At 43.1% G+C, this 25,962-nt stretch overlaps 1 protein-coding gene across 2 annotated transcripts in view; it reads right to left on the reverse strand.

Moving 5' to 3' along the window:
• The window catches only part of ITGA2 (integrin subunit alpha 2), a 50,282-nt gene extending 26,187 nt beyond the window's left edge, over window positions 1–24,095 (reverse strand). The window contains exons 1-5 of one of the 2 annotated variants that reach the window (XM_081929599.1): window positions 23,621–24,095; window positions 9,069–9,192; window positions 6,128–6,237; window positions 4,801–4,892; window positions 48–162 (exon numbers count right to left, since the gene is read on the reverse strand). In XM_081929599.1, the coding sequence (XP_081785725.1) occupies window positions 48–162; window positions 4,801–4,892; window positions 6,128–6,237; window positions 9,069–9,192; window positions 23,621–23,696 (517 nt within the window). In that variant the 5' untranslated portion in view covers window positions 23,697–24,095. Of the gene's footprint in view, window positions 1–47; window positions 163–4,800; window positions 4,893–6,127; window positions 6,238–9,068; window positions 9,193–17,614; window positions 17,679–23,620 lie in introns of those variants that run through there. The other variant, XM_081929600.1, reaches the window with a different exon arrangement.
• Between the last annotated feature and the right edge of the window lie 1,867 nt (window positions 24,096–25,962).

Consider the following 25,962-nt stretch of genomic DNA (forward strand, 5'->3'; position numbering starts at 1 on the left):
ATTTAAAGCAAATGAAACTGCTTACTGAACCATACTTAAGTACTTACTTTGCACAGCAGGGGAGAAACTTCTCATGATCTGGAAACTTGGGCCGAACTCAGAGCAGATCCCTGTTGCATAGTACTGGCTCCCACACTGTTGTGCCCACAAAGGGCCGCAAGTCTTTAAAAAGAAGAGGAAGAGGAATAAGCCTTTAGAAGTACCTATTACAACAAACCTAGACAGCATCTTAAAAAGTAGAGACATCACAAAGGTCCGTATGGTAAAAGCTATGGTTTCCCCCAATAGTGATGTATGGAAGTGAGAGCTGGACCATAAAGAAGACTGATGGCCGAAGAATTGATGCTTTTGAATTATGGTGCTGGAGGAGACTCTTGAGAGTCCCATGGACTGCAAGAAGATCAAACCTATCCATTCTTAAGAAATTCAGCCCTGAGTGCTCACTGGAAGGACAGATCATGAAGCTGAGGCTCCAATACTTTGGCCACCTCATGAGAAGAGAAGACTCCCTGGAAAAGACCCTGATATCATATTCACAAGTCATAGAGTGAGGCCAGAAAACATTGCCCTCATTCAAATTGTGTCCAGATAGTATTGAAATGTAGCCAAATCAGAGTGAGGCCAACAGTTCCTGCCCTAATTCTGGCATCTTTTAGGCAAAGGGGGAAAATGCCCATCAGCGGTGGAGACTAGGATTGTTGCCACCACCAGAACCCAAAGCAGGCAGCAGAAAAAAACAGCAAGGACCCTTCCATTAAATCTTTCACACCCCCACACCCCAAATCCATTTCAGATCAGTAAAAGTCACCTGAAATTGTTTGTCTCAGCCATAGATAGTTTCCCCGGCTGAAATTTAGTTCACATTAACTGGAACTGGCCAGAAGATGGCATCATTCTAGTGAGCTTATACTAGTAGGTTCTCCATTACTTCCAATTCACTGCATTCTTTTATGAGGACCAGCAATAAAGAAGTTCAGCCCTAACTTTTCAGATCATGCCATGCTTTGTAAGAAGCCAGGAACAGGTGCAGGTGTAGCCACATTCCGCCCCCCGACTCAAATCTACAATCAGGGGTGCAATTAATTATTAGGCGAAAGTATTCTGCAAGTCTGACATTCTTCTATAGCAATCCTGCAGCCTTCCCTGACTTGGTGCCCTCAATATATTTTGGACCACAGCTTCCATCATGCTGGCTAGGGCTGATAGAAGTTGTAGTTTAAAACAGATGACGGGCAACATGTCGGGGAAGGTTGCTCTGCTGGAGAATGGGTTACATTTACTCCTTTCTGTGCAGCAATACTTTCAGGAAAATGTCCTGCTTCTTTCCTTAGAAAGGAAGTTAATATATCTTTTTTCTTATTCACAGATCACTTAGGTTACAATCCTAAGCACACTTGCAAAGGAGTGAACACCACTGTAGTCCAAGGAACTCACTGCTGAGTGTACAGTATAGAGTTAGCGGTAGGGAGATCCCATGGAAAGGTTCCACTGCCTTCCTGTCCAACTCTATCTTGTAATTGGACTTATAAAGCAAATGTGAATGCCTGTGGAAGTGGGCTTTGGTACATTGTGGGCTGAGCATTGAAGAGCACTAGGACCATAACTGAAGGGAAAAGATGGTGGAGGCAGAACGTGAGAAGAATCCTCAATAATCTGAGGGTATGTTGATTTACAGTGGTACCTCGGGTTACAAACTCAATTTGTTCCAGAGGTCCGTTCTTAACCCAAAACCATTCTTAATCCGAGGCACGCTTCACTAATGGGGCCTCCTGCTGCCGCTGCGCGATTTTCATTCTCATCCTGGGGCAACGTTTGTAACCCGAGATACTACTTCCAGGTTAGCGGAGTTTGTAACCTGAGGTGTTTGTAACCCGAGGTACCACTGTATAGGACTGCATTGCAACAGTGTAATCCTATGGTATTGTTCCCCAAAGTAAGTTCCACTGAGTTCCGTGGGGGTCACTCCCTTGTTAAGCACATTTAGGACCGTGTCCTTAAGCTCTTTTGTTGTTTTAACACAGGGATGGGGAGCTGCGTCCTTCCAGAACTTACTGGACCCCAACTCCTGTCCACCCCAGCCAGCATGCCCAATGGTCAGGGATGATGGGAGCTGTAGTCTAGCAACACCTGGAGGGCCGCAGGTTCCCCAGGCCTCTTTTAAAATATCTGGAGCACAAGAAACAGCATAATAATGTTTTAGTTATTTATTGCATTGGCTGCGAGATAAAATAGAGGCAACCCTTTCATGAGGCATGGCGATGAAAGCTGCTTCAGATTCTGGACTGCAGTTCTATTAAAGTATTTCAGTTGCAATATTATAGCTCAAATAACTTGTTTTTTAAAATAATGATAATTTAAAAGCAGAGGCAACAACAGTATGGAAAGGGTAGGCAGTATAATTACGTTTATAGCTGAAATCCTATACTTGTTTACATGGCAGGAAGTCCCATTGGATTTAATGGGCCTTCCTTCTGAATAAATGGGTATTGGATTGCAATGTAAAGGTCTGTTGGTTCAGATATCTGCACAGCAATGGTGTGTTGGAGCGTCTTGCCTTCCGGATGATTTCTGCTGAATTGGCACATGGAGGAGTTGGCACATAGCAGTGATAGGAATTTTGGAACACAGAGCCTTCATAGTATGCCTTCTACAAAACTTTTATTTAAATGGCTATTTTTCATCCACGCCACAGATAAAATTACAGCCTTGTCTTGATTTCCTATATCATCAGCACATTAGCCCTTTCCCATTGTGTATTCATGTTTGAAATTTTAAGTATTTGTATTGCAATATGCATAACTCTTTGGTACATCTGCTTTAAAAACAAAAACAAAAAACAATTCCCACAAATGTTAGAGCAGCTTTAGTCTGGTCTCTATAGCATAAGAAACATTGTGCATAATGCAAACAAGTCATAAGGGACTTGTTTTTGTTGCATCTGCAGCATGCAAGCTCAACATACTGAATATGCTTCTCAAGACTATGCAAATAACATGCACTAAAAGGTTTCTCGGAATATAATTTCAGACGTCATTATCAACAAGCACAGGGAATGCTTCTGAAAGTGGCCATCATTAAATTGGATCAGAATTTGATGATAAGAGAGATTAAGAGAAACAAAATTTGTAGGAGAACTATTATATTGTATTTAAATATGTGGTTATAAAATTGAAAATAAGATGATAATTTGCTTGATAAAAACTCATTAATGATGTAAGTGGGAGCGGGAGATGTGAGGAAGCCCAAAGATGTTATGAAATTTTGTAAAAACAAAGTAACGCTGTTTAATATTTCTGTATTTCTTTTATTAAAAACTCCAATAAATATTTACAAAAAAAAAAAGGGAATGCTTCTGAAAGTGATCACAACTTTGAATGTAAATTTTGTGCGTCAGCATTATATAGTGCAATATGCACAACAAAGAACGAATCCCATTTTAAAGCCTAGACTCTAGATGATAGAAAAAGAAGTTTCACTCAAATTCTTCCCTGCCAACAATAACTCCAAGTATTTAGCTGCAATTATTTTCTCATATCTAAGGGCAATTGGCTTTGCAAGGCTTGATCCCAGTCAGAAAACCACCAGAAACAATAAACTGAAATTCCAAGGAGAAATTGAATTGAATTGAGTCCAGTAGCTCATTGGTAGCCAATGCGTTTTCAGGACTGGTGGCAAATAGTCCCATCAGGTTGTCCCAGTTACCAGCCTAAACAGCTGCATTCTTCATGATTATATCTGCCATCCAAATAAGCAGACAGCATCTGTTGAAATCTTAATTCCATGAAAGCTTTTCTCAACTGTGGGTAGGAAATGTTAGATAAGTACCTTGCAATTTGATGATCCTTCTGAAAAGCAGCAAAGCACTAAGAGGAGCAATTATTATTAATCACTTCCTCCACTACAAGATATATGGAATTTTAGACTAGGTCAATGATTATTATTTATTGCTTTACACTCCAAGGATCTCAAGGCAACTTACACGAATGCAATGAAACATACAAAAGTATGTAAAATAAAATACCAGCCGCTTGTAATGCTACAATATGAAAACAATGAGCTAATGAAACAACACCTACAGAAGCAGGAAAACAACAACAATCAAATTCCAGTCTTTGTCTGGAACTGACTAGAAGACAATAAAAAACATTAAATTACAGTAGAGGGAAATGTTATTATTTATTTATTTATTTATTTTATTTATTGAATTTCTATACCGTCCTTCCTCCAAAGGAAACAATATAAAAACACAGAAATGCACAACATAGTAGCATACAAAAACAATAGCCTCCCCTACAGTTTAAAAGGCCATAATTAGGCAAAGGGCTGGGAGAAGAGGAATGCTTTTGCCTGGTGCCTGAAGGTATGTAGCGAGGGCGCCAGGCGAGCCTCCCCGGGGGGGAGAGCATTTCAAAAGTGGGGAGACACCGAAGAAAAGGCCCTTCTCATGTTGCCACCCTCTGGGCCTCTCATGGAGGAGGCACACAAAGAAGGGCTTCAGATGATGATTGCAGGCTCTGGGTCAGTTTACAAGCGGAGAGGCAGTCCTGAGCCATTTAAGGCTTTATAAGTAAAAACCAGCACTTCGAACTGAGCCCAGAAACTAATTAACAGCCAGAGTAGTCGGACCGGGATTGACGTTTTATGTACGTATAAGCAAACCCATTTATCACTGCAATTTATATCTTAGCTCATTTGGATGAACTGCGCTGAAGAAGGGACCCAAGAAAAGCTTAAAAAGGTTATAGTTTCACCACTGACTGCCAAACAGGTTATATTTTATATTGCATCTGCAGCACTTACCAAAAATCCTCCGCTTATTGAGTTTCTTACTAGGGTTAATCCTAGATTCATATACTTCTTTATCTCAGTAGCATTTGGGACACTTGCAAAAGCTAAAAAGACACAATACAACAATACGCACAATCAAGAGAAATTCAAGCTACTATTTTCAATGTAAGCAGCCAGAACCCTGTATATCTCTTACCTATGTCCCATATAATCCCCTAAAACAATACTGTGTGCTCTCTTAATAAGCATCATCTGTGAACTATTAGAAAAAGAGAAAGAAGATCTGATATCCCGCTTTATCACTACCCAAAGGAGTCTCAAAGCGGCTAACAATCTTTTTCCCTTCCTCCCCCACAACAAACACTCTGAGGTGAGTGGGGCTGAGAGACTTCAGAGAAGTGTAACTAGCCCAAGGTCACCCAGCAACTGCATATGGAGGAGCAGGGAATCAACCCCGGTTCACCAGATTATGAGTCTACCAATCTTAACCACTGCACCACACTGGCTCTCAAAAATTGTTTGTGGCAAGTATCCTCCATTCATGAAGTTGCTTTCCCCCAGAAACTCAGCACGGGCAGCAGCTTAGGACCTTACTGTTCTGACTACCATTTGAGGCCGGGATAAATCATGTAAAAAGTTTTATTTTTAGTAACAGAATATTACATATTTTATTTATTTAGTACAGTCATTAGATCCGGCAATTCTTCCATCACAGGACTCAAGATAGCAAATATGAGGTTCCCAGGGAATCTCCCAACCAGACACCAACCAGACTCAATCCTGATTAGCTGCATCATGTGCCCTCAGACCATGCCCTGGTTTGCGTTAAACACACTGAGCTACTGAGCACAACACAAGCTCAAATAAATGTTCCTCACTTCTTATCTAGGGACTCTAATTCTATCACACAGTCCATGTGCATTTCTTCCCAACTTGTGGCAAATTGTCATAGATTTCTGCCATGTGCAGAAATTCGAGTTGGCCCCCCGCCCCCCCAAGCAGTTGCGATGATGTGCTCAAAGTTTATTCCTGCACTCGGCAGCCAAAATAAATGACCATACATGCTATGTACAGATCTTTCACAAAACAAAATGTAGGTTTTCAGTCTCTAAATAGAACTGAGCCTACATATATGTAGAGATGACAGTAGTGGTGTCCATGTTTAGCAATTATGGGTGGTGCATTGTGTTTTTATATGTTATAACCAACTTTGGGTGGATAAATAATAATAATAATAAGTACAATAATCAAGATGATAATGACGTCCGCTGAGGTCCATCGAAAGAAAGGCAGGCTATACAATTTATTCTTTAATTTATTTGATGAATTTAGAACTTACTCTGCAAATTCATCTTTGAACACTGGGTTCCCGGTTGATTAACATCACACTTATACACATCGCCCATTCTGTTTCTTGGATATCCACTCCAGGGTGAACCAACAAGCAACCTGGAAAACAGACATATCTTTACAAAATGTATGGTCATTTCAGTTGAAAGACTCCACTCTGTAAACAGTAATTGAAAGTATGAGCTCAAGGTTACTACAATAATTATCTTTATGATTATTTCTTTGGTCTCTGTAAAACAAGGGTAGTCAACATGCTGCACGCCAGATGCTGTTGGCCACAATTCCCAACAGCACAGCCAATGGTCAGGAATCATGGGAACTGTAGTCCATAACATCTGTCATGCAAACATACTGAGTATTCATCATATGGCAGAAATGTATTTATAATTTTGCATTCCTTCTGGCCAATTCATTTTTTACATGGTAACATCTAGCCAATTTTACTACCTCATTTTCACTTGTGTGAGTGACTTGCTTCAACTAGGGAGTAGGCATTATTGTTGGCATCCATCCACCTCAAGAGACAATGGAGTGCACCTCCATGGGTGAAGTCAAACCGCTGTGTTAACAGCACCAGAGTGATCTCTCTGGGGCAGAAGTCTGGGCAGTGTTTATGGAGGTCCTGGGCTGCCTAGATGACAAGACCTGACTCTCAGTCTCACTGATATGGTCCAAAGGAAAGCAGAGCAATGCATTTGGCACCAGTTGGGCTGCAAGAGTTGCAGGAAGGAGGTATACAAGGCACCATTCAACTGTCTTAGGGACTCTACTCCCAATTTCTGTAGCTTACTCCTTAGCCTTTTCTTCTCATGAAGATATCCCACAAGGCTGTGGAGGTTTAGGATCAGAGTTTTCCTTCTCCTAGATGTGCTACCTTTCCAGGTTGATGAGCCCCATCTGCCCCTTACTTCCCTCTATAGCACATGCAGAAACTGCCTTCTTGACCATTGGACCCACTATTGATCTCATCCACTCAATGCACTAGAGCCTGTCTTCACATGCAGGGAAAGTCCCTAATTCACCAAGGGTTTGGGACCCTAGTGAGTAGGCATTAGTGACAATATAATTATTACTTGAAGCACACCTCCCTCTCTGCAAAGAAGGGTTAAATCTTTGCTATGCAAACAATGAAGTCAGTAGTAAGTAAAGGTTACTTACTATTCCAGTCGTGGAAACTTGGAAAATCTGTCACTGTGACTATTTCCAAGTTAACACCCAGAAAACTCCCCCCACCCAAAAAGGTTCTCTCACTACACCACATGGTCACTCAGAAGAGTGAGCTTTGAAAGGGTATTTTTATATAGCAGTACACCAAATCATGACCCTGTTGATTAAAATGATTTCCAGTTTGTGAAGCTTTTTTTTAAAATCCAGAACAGAAGAACATAAAATACCTTGAAAGTCAACTTGATTTTTAAAAACAACATGACAGAGAGAGAGAGAGAGAAGATCTCAAAAGAATATGGAAACATCTATCTTAGTTTCCATATCTATACAGATAATTAAGTACAGTTAATCTCAGAAGCTAAATTTACTTGTTTATTTCAGGGTGGGGAACCTATGGCCTTCAGATGTTGTTGGCTTCTCAATGCCCATCACTCACGGACAGAATAGCCAAGGGTCTGAGACGTAGGGAGATGCATTTCAGCAATACCTGGAGGGTCACTGGTTCCCCATTCTCATATACTTTAGCTTGCTTGCTGTTTACTTTATACTCTGATTCTGCTGTTCTATGAACTTCCTGTCCTACCTTACACAATGCTATGACTAAATGTACAAGACTACTGTGGAGTACTATTAGTCACCTTTCTAAGCATCATTCCACTAAATATTCTTTTAATGGGTCTGGATTTTAGGAAGTCAACAACTAAACAGACGCAACTGCAAACATACAGCAGACCGTGGGAGGGAGAAGATGAAAGTACAATGAGTTACTTGTAGGAGCCAAATTGTGACGTAGCTCCGAATCAGAAAAGGGTGCAGCACAAAGTCAACTTTAAATCCTTTGCAAACACAAAGTTGAATTTAAATCCTTTGCAATCTGCAGTTGTTGGCACTCCTTTCTCTTTTCCTTTCATTGTTTAAAAGAAAGTTGGCAAAGAAATTAATCAACAAGCCAAGGTGATGCAATTTAGAAGCACCAGTTAATTTCTATTGCCAGGGTGGCCCAATCAGGAAACACTCACTGAACAAGCAAAAAACCAACACCTAAAAAGTTTAGCATAGACTTTTAAATTCAACAGTTCTAGTTCTGAAAACCCCCATTTTCAATATGTTGTTCTTATGTGGTAAAATATTAGCACGAAAAGGTCAGATTAGCATTACTAGGGGTTGCATCCAATGGTAGTTTGCCTTAGCACAAGGGTGGGAAACATTATTTTACAGCCCAAGGGACTGTCCCTCATGGACAATGCTTCAGGGCCTGCAAGCCAGTCCTGGCATGGCCGGAGGCAAAAGTAGATGGAGCATTACATGCCTTTGTCCGGTATGTCTTATTTCCACCATACAGAAGTAGAATTTCTACACACACCTATGCCCACACGCTTCCCTCTATTCAGGCAAGCAAGAGGCATCAGCATAGTTCAAGGACACATTCCAGAAAGGCAGGATGAGCTAGCAAGATGTGTAGTCTGGGGAGAGCCCTCAGAGAAAGAAGCCATACTTAACCCCTGGGCCTGAGCTCAACTGCTCACTGGGGCAGGTATCTTTCAGGTATCCTGAAAGATTACATCCTTCCCTACATAACCAACTGATTTGCAGAAGTTCCCAAGTTTGATCCCCAGACACCCATCAGAAATTGTCAGTGTAGACAATAGTGAACTAGATGGGTTGCTGGGTCTGATTCAGTATAAGGCACCTTCCTGTGTTCCTAATATAGTTGCCCTCTGCTTTTCTCCCTGCACTATGAATGAAGAACAGGAAATGCTTACCATTTGCCTTCTGGATTTAAAAGCTGTTGGACTGTATATCCGAATTGTTCACTCGAGGGGCCAGAAAATACTCTTGCTCCTTGGAGCCCAACGTTGTATGCTTCACAGCGGTTTTCAAAGATGCCTATTGAGGGGAAGAGTAATTTATATGACCATAGTAGAATAATTAAGAAAATAAGCCAACGTACTCCTGGTTCTTCATGCCAGTTCTGCTCAGAATGTGGGTATACAGGGCTTTTTTTCTCCACCGGAACTCAGTTCTGGCACCACTCAGGTGAGTGCCATTACAAGAGAGCAAGGCCTCAGTCATAGTGAGTTCCGGCACCTCTTTTTCCTAGAAAAACAGCACTGCGGGTATACCGGTATATCTCATTTCCACAACTGCACTGGGAAAGGCACCAGCAAGAACACAAGAAGAGCCTCGTTGGATCAGACCAAAGGCTTATCTAGTCCAACATTCTGCTCCTATCAGACGGCCAACCAGATGCCCGTGGGGAACCCACAAACAGGGCATGGCACATTAGTGTATTCCCACAAATGGTATTGGGGCTGAATAAAGCAGCTGGAGCAAATTATTTTATTGTTCTGAAAAATAAAAACACTAGCCCTGAAAATAATAATAATAAATTTTATTTATACCCCACCCTCCCCAGCCAAGATCAGGCTCAGGGCGGCTAACACCAGGTATAAAAACAATTGATTGAATTACAACTTAAAAAAACAAGATTAAAATACAACATTAAAATGCAGCCTCATTTCAGTAGAAACTCAAATCAAAAACTTTTGGGGGGATGAAAACTTCAAGTCTTCACCAAGGCCAACTATCCAGACTGGTCCTACATGGGCCAGAAAAAAGCCAGGGAAGTCCCCAAGTAGGAGTTCCATCACAGAAGGAGAAAGGAAAAAGGATAGAGGGGAAGGAGATCAAGTTGATTCCAAGCCAAAGGCCAGGTGGAACAACTCTGTCTTACAGGCTCTGCGGAAAGAAATCAGATCCTGCAGGGCCCTGGTCTCATGAGGCAGAGCGTTCCACCAGGCCGGAGCCAGTGTTGAAAAGGCCCTGGCTCTGGTTGAGGCTAATCTGACTTCCTTAGGGCCCGGGACCTCTAGGATGTTGCTATTTATGGACCTTAAGGTCCTCCACAGGGCATACCAGGAGGCATACCATAGAAACTTATGGAAAGTGTATGAGTGCAGCAGGGACACAGGGAGCTGTGATGCACTGGATTAGAATAACCTGTCTGGTGGTAGTTCTTCAGGGGACTCATGCCAGTGTACTGGAAGAAGCAGAGATCACCAGTGTCGAAGGAATGAAAATACAGTATGAATCATTCTGGCCTACCAAGGCTATAAACATAAGTCATTCTCATTATTTCAGTTTGATATACTTCTGAATAAATAGCCACTGTACTCCTGAAAACAACCTCTGTAAGTGGATGGACATGGTCAAAGACACTGGCTTCAATTCCTCATGTGAAAAACGGAAGTGACAGCACTCTGCCTCAAGGGATGGTTTTGCATACATAGGATCTTAAAATGTTAGAGCTGACCCCTGCTCAATGCTGACTCTGTAAGTGAAGGATGGGTGTATAGCATCCTTGAAATACAATTGTCCAGCCACTGCTTAAGTATCTCCAACAAAGATGAGCTTGCCTCCCAAGGCAGTCAAACTGCTCTTCCTGTTAGGAAGTCTGTCCTAATGTTTATCTGACAGTGGCTTCCTTTCCATTTCCTCCCACTGGTTCTAGTCCTGACCTCTGGAGAAACATAGAAGAAGTCTGTTCCGCCTTCTGTGTGCCCTCCAGATATATGAAGACATCACTGTGATTTCCTCTTCTCATGTGATCAAGCTGAATAGAGTTAACTCCATCTCCCCTTCCATGGTCCTGCCTCTACCAACCATTTTACACCAGCATAAAGTCATCCAATCACAGATCAGTTGGCTGAGTCCCTGCTCTCCAGGGACAAAGGTGTTGCATCTGTGTAGCTCCAGCTGTGCTAGCTCCTGCTAGCATAGCTCAGCTACACAGGGGATTGGCTGGCTTAAGACTGACCAGCTCCTAACTTCCTTATCTTGGGTTTGTATTGTCCAGTCATAAATGAGAAACAGCAAGCAACAAAGCAAGATAAGAGGTGTCTTCAACAGTATGCAGAATTAGGACTCAGTTAAAGGTAAAGGGACCCCTGACCATTAGGTCCAGTCATGACCGACTCTGGGGTTGCGGCGCTCATCTAGCTTTATTGGCCAAGGGAGCCGGCGTACGGCTTCCGGGTCATGTGGCCAGCATGACTAAGCCACTTCTGGCGAACCAGAGCAGGGCACGAAAACACCGTTTACCTTCCCACTGGAGTGGTACCTATTTATCTACTTGCACTTTGACGTGCTTTTGAACTGCTACTCCTGATATAGGGTGGGATTCACCAAACAAAGCCACAAGGGCTTGTGCTCATGCAATGGGTCTTTCTCCCAGAATTCACTCGAGGGGAGGGGATCTCCCAGAACAGCTTGTAGGGGGGAGGGGAAAGGGAAGAGAGGCAATTCCTTCCAGCAAGCTGCAACGCTTGTGCAGACAGACCTTTCTTCACAGAGTGACGTTGAACCCAGCCCACGGGCAGCAAATTCAACAAAGCTGGAGCATGTAAACTTTTATTGCCCACAGGAAGTAATACAGTAATAACACTAAGCATATCTATATATGGGCTCATGCAAAATTGCTACGGAGTGAAATAATTTGTCATCTAAAGATAAACTACCAAAAAAAACCCCCACAACCCCACTTCCTGTCTCATTAACTGCTGGACTGGAATTGTGTAGGAGGACAGCAAGAGACATAATAATGCAGTCATTTTCCAAACAGTCCTCCTTGAAATAGTCACAACCACTTACAAATCTTTTACTGACGTTTCAGATACAAGGGGTTGGTCAATGAGCAGCTCTTGGAAAATAACCACTGGGCTCCTGTGGGGAATTGTACAACTCAGACTGAAAGCCCTGAAGGCCAGGCACTGTTTTCCTTACTCAATATAACACAAGGGCAGCTGATCAGAGAAGAATTGTTTGTTTCTTTTAAGAGTGGTGACCCTTATTAAGATGCATAGTATATGCACATGGCACCCACAGTTTATATGTTGATTGGTTCAAGCTGCGCCCAGTGGCCAAGGAAGACCTCATGAAAATAAAATGAAAACAGGGAGATCTGATGAAGCAACTAGTGTTTCCAAGAACGAAACACTCAGATTTGTTGTGGGAACTGGGGACTTTTTAAAATGAGGACACAAACTGCTTAGATATAAGAGCTTCCTGGACAACACAACGGTGTTTGGCATTCCATTCCCAGGCAAGTCAAGGCTATGCTGTGTTGACAGTCTGGACTGAAGATGTAAACTGTTTTTTAAAGTCTTGGGTTGGTAGTACTCTGTGAAGCTCCAATGTTTGCCTGCTATCACCAACAAATGGTATACAGTACTTTCGGCTGATTTTTAGGATGTATTCTTGTTTGTAAGTGAGGCTTTGGGACTACAGCTTAGCATATTTTTATAAAATTATAGACCAGTTTCCCATCAGCACACAGTTAAAAATATATTCATGTCCTTTATATTTATCAGTTAGTAATGCCTTTCCCCCCTTTCAAGCCCACTATGTTTCCAGCATTCAATGAGCATGGACCCTTGCACAGCAAACGCTGAATTTAAAAGCTGAATTTATAGCTGTCTTTAGCTACAATCAGCTAAGGTCAAGTTCATACGTGCATCTGACTACAACAGCTATGTCTTTTATGTGCGAAGCATCCATTAGAGATCACAGAAAGAACGTTCATATCCCCCATCACTTTAAACACTTGAAAAGTTCACACATCTAACAGTCACCGTCTCAGTTATCTTTTGGGTGCCTATTTAGGGCCTTCTATTTGCAACAAGGGATGTGGATGGCACTGTGGGTAAAACCTCAGCGCCCAGGGCTTGCCGATTGTATGGTCAGCGGTTCGAATCCCTGCGGCGGGGTGAGCTCCCGTCATTCGGTCCCAGCTCCTGCCCACCTAGCAGTTCGAAAGCACCCCTAAGTGCAAGTAGATAAATAGGTACCACTTTATAGAGGGAAGGTAAACGGCGTTTCCGTGTGCTGTGCTGGTGCTGGTGCTGGCTCGCTAGAGCAGCTTCGGCACGCTGGTCACGTGACCCGGAAGTGTCTCCAGACAGCGCTGGCCCCTGACCTCTTAAGCGAGATGGACGCGCAACCCCAGAGTCGGTCACTACTGGCCCGTACAGGCAGGGGTACCTTTACCTTTACCTATTTGCAACAAGCCTTTAGAATGAAGATTTTAATGCCAGTCTGTATCTGTACCAGACCTGAAATTGTTTTTACTGTGATTGTTATTATGGTTAAATTGCTTTGGGATGTTTTATTGGAAGCTATTCATAAATGAAACTATGCAAGTAAACAGCTTTCCTGAGCCACCTACCACCTTGTTAATGACTCCACCATGATTTCCTGACTTAACTCTATTCCATCCCCACCACTTGTCAGCCCCTGACTTTTTCTACCTTCCTTACCTCCATAAATCATAATAATAATATAATAATATCAATTTATTATTTATACCCCACACATCTGGCTGAGTTTCCCCAGCCACTCTGGGCAGCTCCTAATCGAATATTAAAAACAATACAGCATTAAATATTAAAAACTTGCCTAAACAGGGCTGCCTTCAGATGTCCTTTAAAAATAGGATAGTTGCTTATTTCCTTGACATCTGGGAGGGCGTTCCACAGGGCGGGCGCCACTACTGAGAAGGCCCTCTGTTTGGTTCCATGTAACCTCACTTCTCGAAATAAGAGAACTGCCAGAAGGCCCTTGGCGCTAGATCTCAGTGTCCGGGCTGAATGATAGGGGTGGAGACGCTCCTTCGGGTATACAGGACTGAGGCCGTTTAGGGCTTTAAAGGTCAGCACCAATGCTTTGAATTGTGCTCGGAAATGTATTGGGAGCCAATGCAAATCTCTGAGGATCAGTGTTATATGGTCCTGGCATCCACTCCCAGTCACCAGGCTAGCTGCTGCATCCTGGATTAAGTGCAGTTTCAAAGGTAGCCCCACGTAGAACACATTGCAGTAGTCCAAGCAGGAGATAACTAGAGCATGCACCACTCTGGCGAGACAGTCTGCGGGCAGGTAGGGTCTCTGCCTGCGTACCAGATGGAGCTGGTAGACAGCTGTCCTGGACACAGAATTAACCTGCGCCTCCATGGATAGTTGTGAGTCCAAAATGACTCCCAGGCTGCGGACCTGGTCCTTCAGGGACACAGTTACCCCATTCAGGACCAGGGAGTCCCCCACACCCACACCCACCCCCTGTCCCCCCTAAACAGTACTTCTGTCTTGTCAGGAGTCAACCGCAATCTGTTAGCCGTATCATTCCTATATACTGTATAGCATATTGCTGCAAGTGCACAAACAAATAAGAAGCCGTTGTCATCAGAGCAGTCACCAGTGCACACAGACCCATTCTAAATTCATTGACGTTTGTGACAACAACACAGGCTAGAATCAACTATCTGTGCTTAAATTATGTGAAAGGACCTAGATCCTTTTCAGATGAGAGATTTCCTACCTCGTGCCGCAAAGAACTGGATCAGACCCAACACTGGAAGGTTGCTATCCAATGCTACTTGACCCAATATTACCTACAAGAGCTCCAGGTGTCCCTGAACATGGGGAAGAGGCATTTAATGGACTAGCTTTATATGACTGAAGCAGGAATAAATTTTATTATTATTATTACTTCTTCTTCTAAGTGTTCACCATGGTTTCCACTTATTAAAACGATGCACTTTCAAGCCAGATATTTGATAAATCTTCCTTCTGCCTCATTAAGAGTCACCTTCACAGAACTACGCTTTCAATCTATGCCCTCAGTGGTTCTAGATGGGTGATGCAACGGAATACCTTATGAAAAGAGAGTCTGTCTGTGTGGGCAACCATGTGCAGAAGACATTTGCCATTACTTACTACAATGTCCAGTACAGTGGTACCTCGGGTTACATATGCTTCAGGTTACAGACTCCGCTGACCAAAAAATAGTACCTCGGGTTAAGAACTTTGCTTCAGGATGAGAACAGAAATCGTGCTCTGGCGGCGCGGTGGCAGCGGGAGGCCCCATTAGCTAAAGTGGTGCTTCAGGTTAAGAACAGTTTCAGGTTAAGAACGGATGTCCAGAACAAATTAAATACTTAACCCAAGGTACCACTGTATATACAGACCCAAGAAACTGATTCATAAAACCTCTTTTCATGAAGGAAACAAATCTAACCAGGACGGAGAGGGTGAAATGGCAGTTGAGTGATACTGATGACTCTGTGACTTATAAGGTGGCCCCCTATACCTTGGCAGCTAGGAAGCTTAAGAACTGAATGGGTTAGCGGTCAATTGCAAAGGGGACTGTGAGATCTAATTTGCACATTTTATTTGAAAATTATTTTTTATTCTGCGTGACAAGAAATTTTTGGTGGATTTAATCATGGTTCTACTGCATATGTAGTGACTGCTTTTTTTCATTCTTTGGATGTTGTCATGGCCTTTGGCTAGCGCAATAAAAATTATTAAATAAAAAAATTAAAATCATTGAAGTTAGATGAGGTCTCCTCTGAATTAGAGTTTTGTATGGATTAATATGAGAGTCTGCCTGCAATTCATCATGCTGCAAATGGTTTGAGAGAGTGCTCCTAAATCACAACTTGAAAACTAGTCTTTATAAAAACCAACTGGAGGTGAAGAGCAGTCCTCATTCTTAATCAATTTGGCAAGATTTTGAATCCAAACAAATGAAGTGAAACATCGTGACAGTGGTTGCCTTCCTAAGTAAATAGATCAATAACAGTACTGGTGCAGAAGTGAACTGTTTGCTAGAAATTATTTATAACTCTGTAGGTTTGCTGAATGTACACAAAATGTGATGCAAACGGAATGTGGGTATATTTTGTTCTAGGATTTTTTAACTGGTTTGTACTTTTGAATTAAATTGCAATGCTCAGGAAATCATATTTAATATCTGTACTAAAAAAAAGTTTGCTTCATACTTATTTTTAGCCTCTAAACAAATAAGGCCTTCTTCTTTTTTAATTTACATTTATAGAGTGCCAAGTCACTGAGCATCTGAATTTCAAGCAAGGAATAATACTATACAGATCTACAAGCTAGGATTTTTTGCTAGTACTGTGACACTTACATTTCTCTCAATTGAATTTACATATCCTTCTCTCCTCAACCTTCCCTTCTTACCTTCCTGTACTTTGTACCCTGTACACACCTGTTAGTAACACCAGCTGCTTATTTCCTATTTCCTACTGTTGAATGGCAGTTGTCAGAGTACAGTAAGGCATTGTTTTGCTGGATAACAGCAAAAGTCAATTGACTTTATGTGCAACTTTCTAATATTGTGCCAGAAAAATAACTTAGAATCACAGAATGATAAAGCAGCTCGGTGCAGGAATCTCACAACTACAGCATCCCTGACCACATACCCTCCTCCTGCATAGCTATTAAGAGTTGGACTGGGAGACCAGGGTTCAAATCCCCACCTGGCCATAAGGTTTACTGAGTGGTTGTGAAAAGGTAGGATATAAATGTTATAGACGAATAAATAACAGTTCCAGCAAAGGAGAGCCCAACACCTTTGTTTAAAAATAGTAAGCATATAAATGTGATTTAATATTTATATTTACATTCCAATTTTCCAACAAGGAAGCTCACAATAATCACAATACCATTAAAAACAAACATTGCAACTGCTATACTGTTAAACACAATAACATAAATAAAGAAAACAACAACAAATTCAGCAAAATGATACAATTCAATAAAGTCGTAGTAATTCAAAATGTCAGAAATCATTCATCAAAATGATTAATACTATTCAATAAAGTCGTAGTATAGGCAGCAACCATTTTGCGGGGCTGGTCCGTTAATGGCTCCCGTATGCGTTGGTGGAGCCCATGCCCTGCCCCCATTCTGCCCCAGTTCCACTCCCTTCCAGGTCCCAAAATACCCATGTGTCAGTGGCCACACATCAATTGGACATGTTTGCTGATGTTCCCTTTGTGTTGTAACCTCATGCTGCACCTCACGGAATTATGAAGCATTGCCCTCAAAAGGAAGTAAAGGAAATGTGTTTCATCATACTGAAACCAGCAGGAAAAAATACATTTCTGTACATTGTTTGCCTAAAATACTTTTAGGTAAACCTTTAAGGATTTTGAAGTATTGTATTGCCTCTAATCCAGCCTTAAACCCCAAGCCAGCCTTCAGAAAACGAGGAAGAAAATACAGGTATTACAGGTAACAAAACAAAACGCATAAAAGATCCTGGTCAGGCTGGCTTTGCTGCCAGCTCCAAAAATAGGAGTGCAACCACTATTTGCAAACCACAAAATGCAATGTGTTTCTTGTAGATAAATAATAATAATAATAGGAGTACTCATAGTCGCACCCATCACAAACTTGCTTCCTTCAGGCTATCTCCTTTAAATGGTGGTGCTTCTTGAAGCTCTTACCAAATGCATCAGAACGTGTTTCCTCCTCCCCAAACCAGAAGAAATACATCCCTGTGCAATGTTTTATCTAGAATGCTTCTTCTACAGGATAGATAAAAGTATTTATCAAAAAGATTTTTCTCATTTGGAGAATGAATTAAAGGGAGGGGGTACTGTACCTAGATAACCATGCATAACCTTGCATGTATGTCTACAAAAGCCAAAAGACCACAGATAACAGTACAATGTAAAGAAGTAACCACACTTCCTCACCCCCCCACTACACCTATGTTCACTTGCCTGATCTTAGTCATCACAAGAAACCAGCAAATTGGCTTTTTTACATGCCTGCTCTTGCTTCCTCCACACAATCTGCAACTGTGCACAGGCTAAAATGGTTACCTTCTGATCAACTTCCTAGTGCATCTAAATGGGTGCTTATTGTGAGATTGGTGCTTTTATTTATTTTGTTAAATTTATATATCACTTGATTGTAAAAAAAAGCAACAACCTTCAAAGCAGTTTACAAAATGCATAAAGCAATAAAATTATTGGTAAGAATGATTAAAAAAAACTATTTAGAATATAAAATAAAATAAAAACAGCAATAAACTAAAAATGCATCCACTTTCTAGATATCTGCGTAGGCTTATCTAAACAAATACAGTTTTGGCAAGCACCAAAAACAGTACAATGGAGGCACCTGTCTGATATCAATAAGCAGGGAGTTTTAAAGTCACACTAAAATATCAATTTCTTTGAAATGCAGAATGGGTATTATGTTACACCTGTAACAATGCCAATTCCTCAGATCGAAGCAGTTGAGTAGGCATACAGCTCACAGGTAAACTAGTTCTAGGGTTGTTAAGGGCTTTGTATCCTAATAGTGGGACCCGGGTGGCGCTGTGGGTTAAACCACAGAGCCTAGGACTTGCCGATCAGAAGGTTGGCGGTTCAAATCCCCGAGACAGGGTGAGCTCCTGTTGCTCGGTCCCAGCTCCTGCCAACCTAGCAGTTCGAAAGCACGTCAAAGTGCAAGTAGATAAATAGGTACTGCTCCGGCGGGAAGGTAAACGGTGTTTCCGTGCGCTGCTCTGGTTCGCCAGAAGCGGCTTAGTCATGCTGGCCACATGACCCGGAAGCTGTACGCTGGCTCCCTCAGCCAATAAAGCGAGATGAGCGCCACAACCCCAGAGTCGGCCACGACTGGACCTAATGGTCAGGGGTCCCTTTACCTTTACCTTTACCTTTATACTAATAGTAACACATTGACACTGTCTATGCATACATGTTTTGTTCAGCATCTACACAACATCACTGGCATGAGAATGCCTGTCTATATTCCCCAATTCCTGCCTTCCATGGGAAATCTTGTATGTAAAAAGTAAAACTGTTGCCAGCAGCTCATTTGCAGTACTGTATCTCAATGGCCCACCTGCAAACTAAGTTGGGCATGCCTGATTTAGAGCAAGTCTCTTCTCCCAGTGCAGCTGCAGAAGACCTGGCCCACAATGTTTGGGCAGGTTCCCCTAGCTCTCTTGTGAGACTTGCTTGGGGGAAAAGGTGAAGGAGGCTGCAGTGGGAAGGATGGGAAGGGGAAGATCAGTTACGTGGGCTTTCTGGCAGCGAAACACCGGCTACAACCCTCTCTCTTTCAGTGGCTAACAATGATTTAAGGATTAAACACAGAAATGTTGACTGCTCTGCCTACATGGGCCCTTAAACAATATGCCCCAAAACAACTGAAGCATATGCTGCAGGCATGTAGAACTCTGATCGGAATGCAGCTTGTGTCCTGTCTGCATTTCAACACGGTAACCATGGAAATGGGGACAAGCCTGCACAAAGCCAAACAATGGAAACCTTGAAATGAGTAAGTGAAAATGACAACAGGGAATTGTGAACGTTCAAGACTTTTCAGAGTGCTAATGGCTTGGTCTAGCCTTCTGAAGTAAAAAGAACTTAGAAACCCATACACACACACACACACACACACATATATATGTGTATATGTATATGTATACACTCTGCCCCCAAATTTAATTACATTCAATTTGTTTTGAAACATTTTTAATATTTACATCTGCCTGCTAATAAAGTTGCAATTCAGCTTAGAAATTAGCTGAAAAGGGGTTCCCTAGATACATTTTAAAAGTACATACAGTGGTACCTCGGGTTAAGAACTTAATTCGTTCCGGAGGTCCGTTCTTAACTTGAAACTGTTCTTAACCTGAAGCACTACTTCAGCTAATGGGGCCTCCCGCTGCTGCCGTGCCGCCACCACGCGATTTCTGTTCTCATCCTGAAGCAAAGTTCTTAACCCGAGGTACTACTTCCTGTTAACGGAGTCTGTAACCTGAAGCATCTGTAACCTGAAGCGTCTGTAACCACTGTACTTCTTGTCCTTTACATATTATCTGACTTTATTTGCACAATGTTGTTGAATGCTGCTGTGGGGACTCAGGTCTTGCTTGCGGGTTTCCCACAGCCATCTGGTTAACCATTGTGGTCTGTGAACCACTTAATTCAAGTAACCCAGAACATCTGTATTTGCACTGGATTTGTTTTTACTGACAATGGAAATCATGGCTGTTTTGACCAGGGTTATGCTTTTTGACAGGCTAAGCAGGCCTTGCCCCTCAACATTTATCAGTGAAAGGGGCAGGGTCTTCCTCAGTGACATGGCCTAGGGTCCATGGTTTCATAATATGGTGGTGTGTTTCAGGGGTGCCAACTTAAATAAAATATGGGGGGGACAGATAAGCCCCACCCCACATAATCAATTACATGATGCGGCACACACACCATTTGAATGGCAATGCCCATTAATTTTGGGGCCCCCAGGCCCTTCAAATGTTTTATTGGGGGGCTGAAGAGACCTGAGCCTCTAGGAGTTGGCTCCTATGATGGGTTTAATTATAACGCTTGGCTCTGAAGGTTAAAAAACATTTTCGTTTTTCTCATAATGGTGAAAGATTGGGTTTTATCACTTGCCACCCTCAAGTCTAAATTCAAAAGCAGGGTGAACGCTGAACCTGACCTGAGGTGAAAGCTGACAATTCACAGAACTTTCTCACAACAAAAACAGGCACATCCATCATATTAGAAAAGCAAGACTATGGCTTTTAAAATTTGTGGTTTGTGGTTTGCTTTGTAGAACAAAAACAGTGGTCCACCAAGTCCCCCAGCAATTTCCATGTGGTCCACGCACACACAAAGTTTGAGAACTGCTGATCTACACTGTTTTGACAGTATTGGTACACACTGTCACTCTAGGCTGGGTGCTTTTACAGCCTGAATTGGTGCTTTTGTTTAAAGTCCAAATACTCTCACCATGAGAATAAAAGGCAGATTAGACAAAAATGCAGATAGAACATTTCATGAACTGAGACTTCATCCTTTCTTAGGGGGAAAAAAATCACAGGGTGGTTTTCATGCCACAATTCTTCCAAAAGGTTAATGTCTTTTGTATCTGATTTCATTCCCTCTGGCACTGCATTCCACAATGTTTCCCATAGTTACTGAAATAACATGTTGGAACTTCTTACAGGTAAATGTTTTTGCATGCCATCCAACTCCACCATTAGCTCAGATAGATTAAAAAAACCCTGATTTTTACAATCTGGAAACGTTGAAGGAAAATGCTATGACATGAGAATATTGCAGCTGCTGTTCCCATAAAAATATGGGTAAACCTATCCAAAAACTCAAGGCAGTTTAGATTTCCAAACTTTACATTCATCTTGCCCAAGAATGAACATGGCATGTAAGATAACTTCAAGTTAAGATTATTATTTAAAGTTATTAAACTATAAAGGATTTTTTTAAAAACCACCTTATGGTTCTTAAACTGAAAATTACATGATCATTACTACACCAATATCTCCATATTTCAGAACTAGGAGTTGAAACAATACAGTGGTTTGCTTAAGCTAGGGGTGGGCATTCCAGATCTTGTTGGACTCCATCACTCCCAGCTTTGTTGTTGTTGACATTTTACAACATGAACTCCTATTCCAGGCCAGAAAATATGAAATAACAGTAAGGACAGGAATCTTTTTGAGCCTGTGCAGAGTGGCCTCTTCCCCACCATGATTGGCTACAGGGTATTGCGAGACTTCTAGATGTTAAACCAGCAGCAGTTGGCGTGGCGGAAGTGCTTACATGACTTCCCAACACTGTGGTGTATCTGGAGCAAAAGGATGAGAAGTGAGTCGGCAGTGAGGTCAGCGTGGTGCAAATGTACTGCTGGGGGTGCTGGATTGCCTCTGCCAGTGCATTCACACTGTGCTGCCCTCACCATTGTCTCAGCCCTACTCTTCTGCCTCCTGGTGTGCGGCAGCAGCACTGGTGACAGGAGGTCAGGCAAGCATCACTGCCCTGCTGAATGCTGCTGTGCGAGGAGGTGAGGAACACAAGCTGAAGGAACACCCCAGAGTCTGCTGTCTAGACAAGTGGTGCAAGCAAGCCTAGTCATACATGTCAAAGTCAAAAGCAACAACACCACTTCATCCAGCTCTCAGTAGTATAACCAAAGGGTTGCTTTATTGTTTCTTAGGGAAGAGCTGTAGCTCAGTGGTGGAGCATCTGAATTGCCCAGATTCAATCCCTGGCATCCCCTTGCAGGGTTGATTCCAGACTTTTGGCCATCAACTGGAGATAAGAGTTGGTTTGCTGTAGTGGCTAAGAGTATGAGCCATGAAGTCCCTGTTTAAAATTTCACTTTAGCCATTAATTCACTAGGACCTCAATCCTACATGCTTATCTGGGCGTAAGTCTCATGGGTGGCTTACTCCTGAGGTAACACATTAAGGTTCACATGGCAATATGGATATAAACATACTGTACTACCTTGCAAGAATGGTGTAATAATTACTGAGCTAAAATGGTTTCAACAGTTGAATGCCAGTACAGAAATGCTAGAGGGGTTGTTTTAAAAACAAAAAGCAGATTAGTAATAATAATTGCGCCCAAGGAGTCCAAGGCAGCATACCCAATTCTCTTCCCATTTTATCTTCACACCTGCCCTGCAGGGTAGCCTAGGCTGAGAGTGTCTGGGATAAGGTCCCCAAGCAAGTGTCATGTCTGAATGGGGATCAGTCTCCCCAGTCCAAGAAGAAACCCTGCATCCACATGGGCTGCCAAGATTTGTAATCTCTTCCTCTTCATCTACACCTTTGGTCTATATATTATCCACAACAATTTATCGTTGTTATTGTTGTTGTTATAAAGACAACTCAGTCAGCAGACCATGAAGTTCTTAATCGCAGGGTCGTGGGTTCAAGACCCACAGTGAGCAAAAGATCCCTACATTTCAGGCGGTTGGACTAGATGACCCTCGTGTTCCTTTTCAACACTTACAATTCTATGATAAAAAAAAAATTCCTTCCAGTGGCATCTTAGAGACCAACTAAGTTTGTTATTGGTATGAGCTTTCGTGTACACACCAATAACAAACTTAGTTGGTCTCTGAGGTGCTACTGGAAGGAATTTTTTAAATTTTGTTTTGACTATGGCAGACGAACACGGCTACCTACCTGTAACTAATTCTATGATAGTCTATGAAGATCCTGCCCAAATGCAAAAAGCCTGTCAAGTCTCACAGGTTTCAACAGAAGAGAGTTAAAAGCGCCATTCACACACCCCATGATTGACAGCAGTGCGACTAAATTTTCCAGATCCACCGAAAGTCAATCCCATTAATTTCAATAGGCCTACTCTAAGTAAAACTTAGCTGAATGGCATCGTGCGTTTTCACCAGCAGAGAAGAGAAGGTTTGTTTGTGTTTTCCTCCTGGGGAGATTTACAAATGGAGCCCAAAATGAGACTTTTCTTTCCGATGCTGGTGGGGTTTTTTTTGGGGGGGGGGATGTTAAGCAAAGAGGCGCCCTTGCTTTGCAAGCGCCTCGCATCCCGCTGCAGTTCAGGACTCAGCAGAAGAAGCGCGTCCCGAGGCGACAGAAGAAGCTCCTGCCCTGCTGCAGCGGGCGAGTTCCCACCTGCCCGACAAGAGAGCCGCCGACTTACCTGAGCTGAGCAGCAGCAGCAGCAGCAGCAGGCGCCTCACAGCCAGGCAGCTCACGCAGCGTCCTCTCGCGCCCATAGTTCCCAGCGGAGAGGGGACCGCGCTGGCGACTGTACCAAGCCGAAGAAAGAGAGAGGGGAGGAGGGTCGAGGCGAGGGCGCAAGGTGCAGCTCGGCCGCGGCAGGCGAGTGAAAGGAGCTGCGCGAGCCACGAGAAGTCGTGAGAGGGCAGGGCAGCTCCGCCCACCGCCGGCCACCCCCGCCACGCTCCTGCTGGTGGAAGGAGCCCCCAGGGAGAGAAGGCGGCAGCCCCTCCCCGTTTCCCTCGCCAACAAACACCTCCTGCGGACCGACGTCGCCGCCCAGAGACAAAAAGTCTCCCAGGGCCCGCGCTTTCCCGCCACAAACGCGCGAGCTTTTTTCATTCACCTGCCTCATAACTCGAACTCCGAGCACGCCCCCCCTCTGAAAGCTCAACTTTTTCGTCTCACAGGCCGGCCAGGAGTGACGAAAAGGGGCGGCTGCCAGGGCAGAACTTTAGGGCGGATGGTCAGGACCCTATTCAGCGCAACTATATATTAAAGCCAGTGAAGTAACAGCTAAAGCAAAGTGAACATCTAAAAAAATAGGTTCTGTGTCTAAAACAACCCTGAGGGGGCAGCCTGGTTCTTTTCGAACTACAACTCCCATCAGCCCTTGCCAGCAGGGCCAATGGTCAAGGATGATGGGAGGTGTAGTCCAACAACCTGGAGGGCACCAGGTTGGCAACGGCTCGTGTAAAATTCCTCAATGTATTGCATTATATTAGTGCCTTCTTGAGCGGAGGGATGACTAAGAATGTGTGGGCTTTTTGTTACTCCACAGAATTTTCCCAGTATGCTGTACCTGCCTGTTCATGCCCACTTTTGCCACTGCATGCAAAAGAGACGCCCAGCAGAGGACCATTTTTGTACCATAGTTTCCTTTGAGATATCCGTCACCTAAGCTTCTGTAAACAGATGTAAGGAAGCTCCTTCCTCTGTCTGAGAACTGGCTTAGTGTCGGGATCTATGATGTGAGTCTGGAAGTCCCAAGGCTGAAATTTTGCCTTCATCACAAAGCTGGCTGGCCTTCCAAGCCATACTTTTTCAGTGTCGCCTTTTCCACCAGCACTAAAGGCATAATTATACTGGCCTATAATTTTCAGGGGTGCTGTGAGGATTACATTAGGTTCAGACATGCGCTGGCAACCAATGCAGGCACTTTAAAACAAGGGTTATTGTGTCAGTTCTAAACGGACCCCTAGCTAATAATCTGGCTATTGCATTTTTAACCAGTTGCAGTTTCCAAGTTGTCTTCAAGGGAAGTCCCACACAGAGCTATTGCAATAATCCAGTCTAGAAGTAAACTGTGTGTGGAGTACCGTGGCCAAATCATCTCTTTCTGAAAGGGGCTGCAGTTGGGAAGGTGGAAAGTGTTGCCCTAGAGGGACACAATAGAAATGAGGACAAGAAGTGCTCCTCACATGCTACAAAAAAAAGGGGGGAAGTTCAAGGACCCTTGGACGGTTAAGTCCAGTCAAAGGCGACTATGGGGTTGTGGTGCTCATCTTGCTTTCAGGCTGAGGGAGCCGGCGTTTGTCCACAGGCGGCTTTCCGGGTCATGTGGCCAGCATGACTAAACTGCTTCTGGTGCAACGGAACACCATGACGGAAACCAGAGCACACGGAAATGCCGTTTACCTTCCCACCACAGTGGTACCTATTTATCTACTTGCACTAGCATGCTTTCAAACTGCTGGGTTGGCAGGAGCTGGGACAGAACAAGAGGAGCTCACCCCATCACAGGGATTTGAACCGCTGACCTTCTGATCAGCAAGCCCAAGAGACTCAGCAGTTTAGACCACAGCACCACCTGTGTCCATGGCTCGGGTTCTTCTGACAGGTGCACCCTAGAGACCATAATAAGAATTCCCTGAAATATGCACACCAGTACTAGTGCCCTTTGTAGAGCTGCAATTTCCAGAGTGATTTAACAATCCTCTCTTCCCAGGGAACTTTGAGAATTGTAGCTCTGTGAGCGGAAATGGGGTTTCTTGACAACTTGGAACACCCTTAACAAACCACAGCTCCCATAATTCTTTTGGCGGAGCCATGACTATTAAAGTGGTGTAATAGTTCTTTAAATGTATGGTGCATATGCAAACCCATATTGTATATAGATGAACAGAAAGAACAGCAACAACAAATTTTCCTGCCCATATTGGAGACCTTTAGCTGAATGTTAACTTTCATACAATTCCATTGGTCAACAGAATACTCAGAAACACTTGCCATAGAAATCTCATAGTAAATAGCTGGGTTGGG

The sequence above is a fragment of the Podarcis melisellensis genome (genome assembly GCF_964234715.1).
Source record: "Podarcis melisellensis genome assembly, chromosome: 11".
NCBI classification, from domain to species: domain Eukaryota; kingdom Metazoa; phylum Chordata; class Lepidosauria; order Squamata; family Lacertidae; genus Podarcis; species Podarcis melisellensis.